The sequence below is a fragment of the Juglans regia genome, unplaced genomic scaffold, assembly GCF_001411555.2.
Source record: "Juglans regia cultivar Chandler unplaced genomic scaffold, Walnut 2.0 Scaffold_45, whole genome shotgun sequence".
NCBI lineage: Eukaryota > Viridiplantae > Streptophyta > Magnoliopsida > Fagales > Juglandaceae > Juglans > Juglans regia.
Window position 1 is genome coordinate 13,035 of NW_023359327.1, and position 4,609 is coordinate 17,643.

Genomic DNA, 4,609 nt, shown 5'->3' on the forward strand with positions numbered 1-4,609 from the left:
AATTAGAAAGAATTTGAAAGCCTCGACCAGAAAGAAATAATAGTAGCTAGCTAGCTAGCTAGGATGGATGATTATGCGCAAAAAATGGACCAAAAATAAACAGTAGTGGCTAAGATTAATGCGAGGCTCTCAAATTTGGAAAACATTTGTAACTAACGATCTAATTTTGTGAGGACTTTTCTACCACACGTTTGTAACGATATTTTCGGTTGACCTCTCCTTTTAATTTAAATATGCCTCCATCCACAAAATATAATATGTCAGAGCAAGGGGCATCATAAACCCTGCCCAAAAAAGACTGCCCCAGCAGCTCTGTAGTGTCTTTTCATTTGAAGGTACGTACGTACGTTGCATGCCATCTTGTATTGTAATAGTATGATCAAAGGAATAGACCTTATAAAATAATTAGAAAAATATATATATATATATATATATATCCACACGCACATGCATCTTAATTACTAATTGTTCTTAATATTTTTGTTTTTCCTTCAGTGATTTATAAGAAAAAACATTCTTAAAAAAATGGCTTTTGGAGGATACAATGATGTATCCAACCATGGACACCAGAAGAAACACAAGAAGTATGCCATTATTGGCGTCTCTTCCCTTTTGCTGGTGGCCATGGTAGCTGCTGTGGCCGTTGGCGCGACTCGCAACAAGGCTGATGGATCATCTAAATCTGATGGCAATGGCGAGGTTTCAACATCAATGAAGGCAGTTAAGGCCATTTGCCAGCCCACTGATTATAAAGAAACCTGCGAGAAAAGCTTGTCCTCGGCGGCTGGGAACGTCACCGACCCTAAAGAGCTTATCAAGATCGGCTTCCATGTCACAGTTCAGGAAATTCATGCAGCAATAGCAAACTCCACCACATTAAAAAATCTAGCCAAGGACCCCAGAGCATCTCAAGCCTTGGAGAACTGCAAAGAGCTCCTTGATTATGCCATCGATGATCTCCAAGAGTCTTTCAACAAGATCGGTGCCTTCGACGTCAGCAAGCTCGACGATTACGTTGCCGACCTCCAGGTCTGGCTTAGTGGTGCAATCACCTACGAGCAGACTTGCTTGGATGGGTTCGAGAACACCACGGGTGATGCCGGGGACAAGATGAAGGAGGTTTTGAAGACTACACAAGAACTCACCAAGAATGGCCTTGCCATGGTGACCGAGATCTCGAATGTCTTGACCAATCTTCAAATTCCAGGGTTGAACCGGAGGCTTCTTTGGGATGAGGATCCTAGTGGGGCCGGCTTCCGTAAAACATATGATGAACCACATGATAAGGACCCAACGTCCACTAATCGACAGCTACTTTGGGATAATGGAAGTGGCTTCGATCAAGAGCTCGCTGACCCGCAGAGGAAGCCCGTGGAGGCCACCAACCGGCAGCTTCTTTGGGACAATGGGAGCGGCTTCGACGAACGACACGATGACAAGCAGAGGAAGCCCTTGGAGTCCACCAACCGCCAGCTTCTTTGGGATGCAAGCGGCTTCGACGATGATCTCAATGACAGGCAGAGGAACATGGAGTCCACCAACCGCCGGCTTCTTTGGGATGCAAGCGGCTTCGACGATGATCTCGATGACAGGCAGAGGAACATGGAGTCCACCAACCGCCGGCTTCTTTGGGATGCAAGCGGCTTCGACGATGATCTCGATGACAGGCAGAGGAACATGGAGTCCACCAACCGCCGGCTTCTTTGGGATGCAAGCGGCTTCGACGATGATCTCGATGACAGGCAGAGGAACATGGAGTCCACCAACCGCCGGCTTCTTTGGGATAATGGGAGCGGCTTCGACGAACGGCACGATGACAAGCAGAGGAAGCCCTTGGAGTCCACCAACCGCCAGCTTCTTTGGGATGCAAGCGGCTTCGACGATGATCTCGATGACAGGCAAAGGAACATGGAGTCCACCAACCGCCGGCTTCTTTGGGATGCAAGCGGCTTCGACGATGATCTCGATGACAGGCAGAGGAACATGGAGTCCACCAACCGCCGGCTTCTTTGGGATGCAAGCGGCTTCGACGATGATCTCGATGACAGGCAGAGGAACATGGAGTCCACCAACCGCCGGCTTCTTTGGGATGCAAGCGGCTTCGACGATGATCTCGATGACAGGCAGAGGAACACGGAGTCCACCAACCGCCGGCTTCTTTGGGATGCAAGCGGCTTCGACGATGATCTCGATGACAGGCAGAGGAACATGGAGTCCACCAACCGCCGGCTTCTTTGGGATGCAAGCGGCTTCGACGATGATCTCGATGACAGGCAGAGGAACATGGAGTCCACCAACCGCCGGCTTCTTTGGGATGCAAGCGGCTTCGACGATGATCTCGATGACAGGCAGAGGAACATGGAGTCCACCAACCGCCGGCTTCTTTGGGATGCAAGCGGCTTCGACGATGATCTTGATGACAGGCAGAGGAACATGGAGTCCACCAACCGCCGTCTTCTTTGGGATGCAAGCGGCTTCGACGATGATCTCGATGACAGGCAGAGGAACATGGAGTCCACCAACCGCCGGCTTCTTTGGGATAATGGAAGCGGCTTCGACGATGATCTCGATGACAGGCACCTCCCTGCATGGATCAATGGCCGTCAAAGGAAGCTTCTGGGGTCTACCAATACAGGGGACATCAAGGCTGACGTAGTGGTGGCAAAGGATGGAAGTGGCAAGTATAAGACCATCAATGAAGCACTCATGGACATTCCCAAGAACAACAACAAGACCTTCGTGATTTATATCAAGGAAGGAGTTTATCAGGAGCATGTCATGCTTGACAAGCACATGACCCACGTTACTATGATTGGAGATGGCCCCACGAAGACCAAGATCACAGGAAATAAGAACTTCGTCGATGGAACCCCCACGTTCAAGACTGCCACAGTTTGTAAGTACATATATGCATATCACTTTGTGCCTCTCTTTCCCTCTCAGTTTAAATTAAATAAATACAAAAGAGACTAGTCAATATTGAGCCTATCTTCCATTTTCTTCTAAGGTTTGCTACACGTTTTTTTAGTATGTATCTTAATTATTATGCCATCGCTTACAAAGGAGAGTATGTTTTGAGCCTATGTATTCTATTTCCTTTTCCAAATATTTTATGATAGCTTAGAGGGTTTATTATCTTTTGGTTGTTGCAGCGGCGATTGGAAGCAACTTCTTGGCCAAGAACATTGGATTCGAGAACTCTGCAGGAGCTGAGAAGCACCAGGCTGTGGCACTACGCGTCCAATCCGACATGTCCATCTTCTATAACTGCCAGATGGATGGGTACCAAGACACCCTCTATGCCCACACCCACCGCCAATTCTATCGAGATTGCACCATCTCCGGCACCATCGACTTCATTTTTGGCAACGCAGCCGCAGTGTTCCAAAACTGCAAGATGATCGTCAGGAAGCCAATGGACAACCAGCAGTGCATCGTAACAGCCCAAGGGAGGATAGACAGGCGCGAGCCCACCGCCCTCGTCCTTCAGGGCTGCACATTCACCGCCGAACCAGCATATCTCCCACTCAAGGATAAGAACAAGGCTTTCCTTGGTAGACCATGGAAGCAATATTCAAGAACCATCATTATGCAGAGTCATATCGAGGGCTTCATCCAGCCTGAGGGGTGGTTGCCATGGATGGGTGACTTCGCTCTCAACACACTCTTCTACACTGAGATCGACAACGATGGTCCTGGTGCGGCCACGACCAATAGAGTCAAATGGCGAGGCATCAAGAAGGTCAATTTGGAACATGCTAAGAAATTCACTGCTGGAACCTTCATTGGTGGCGATAAGTGGATCAAGCCCGTTGGAGTGCCTTACGTTTCTGGCTTGATGTAATTCGCGAAGATAACAGCTCATAGTTAGTCCTCTATATATAAAGGATTAAACCGGTCTCCGCCTTCATTAATTAAGCTATCTACATTTTTGCCCCCATCATTATTTTTCTTGCCTTCTGAAGAACTGTACGTAGCACCAGATCATTATCGTTAATAAAGCCAAAGAATGAGAGAAATTTCATGTTGATGTTCATGTGAATCCCCATCATGCTGAGGTCAAATATATATATATATATATAGGAGAAACTATATCTCAATCTGCATTCATGGTTAATTAATGATTTTATTATCTCCTCTCATTTTGTGAATAATGTATTGCAAATTTATGACGCAACGATACGATATTCATATCACGTACATATATTATACAACTGTACGTACTTGGCTCTGGCAGCCCTCTTTAAACATTTTACGTAGGCCTGACACACCGTTGGATCGATCAAAAATATAAATTGTTTGGGACATGAGATAAATACAAAAATCATCTTTCATTTCATCTCATCATTATAATTTTCTTCAACTATCACATAAAATATAATAAACAATTCAATTTTTTCAAATCTTAAAACAATAATAATATTTTAAACTTTTGTCTAAAACTAAAAATAGCTAACGGTCATCCCTTCTACGGGAGGTCTCTCTCTGAAATTTTTTGAGTGTTCTTTATGATCTTTAGAATTATTCTCATCACTAGTAGATTGTTCATTTACTTTGACATCGGAGTGATCTCGGACGTGTCACCGGAGCCCTTTCTTCCTCTTAGTTG

At 46.0% G+C, this 4,609-nt stretch overlaps 1 protein-coding gene across 1 annotated transcript; it reads left to right on the forward strand.

The window, feature by feature from the left end:
* Positions 1–257: 257 nt before the first annotated feature.
* LOC118345778 (probable pectinesterase/pectinesterase inhibitor 21) lies at positions 258–4,030 on the forward strand. Its single transcript, XM_035687026.1, has 3 exons — positions 258–335; positions 496–2,896; positions 3,153–4,030. The coding sequence occupies exons 2-3, from the start codon at positions 526–528 to the stop codon at positions 3,842–3,844; spliced, it is 3,063 nt and encodes a 1,020-aa protein (XP_035542919.1). The 5' UTR covers positions 258–335; positions 496–525; the 3' UTR covers positions 3,845–4,030.
* The last annotated feature ends 579 nt before the right edge of the window (positions 4,031–4,609 follow it).

Coding starts and splice junctions, on each gene's coding strand:
- LOC118345778 (XM_035687026.1), top strand. CDS start 526: ATGGCTTTTGGAGGATACAATGATGTATCCAACCATGGACACCAGAAG. Junction 2,897..3,152: donor GTTCAAGACTGCCACAGTTT/GTAAGTACATAT, acceptor TGGTTGTTGCAG/CGGCGATTGGAAGCAACTTC.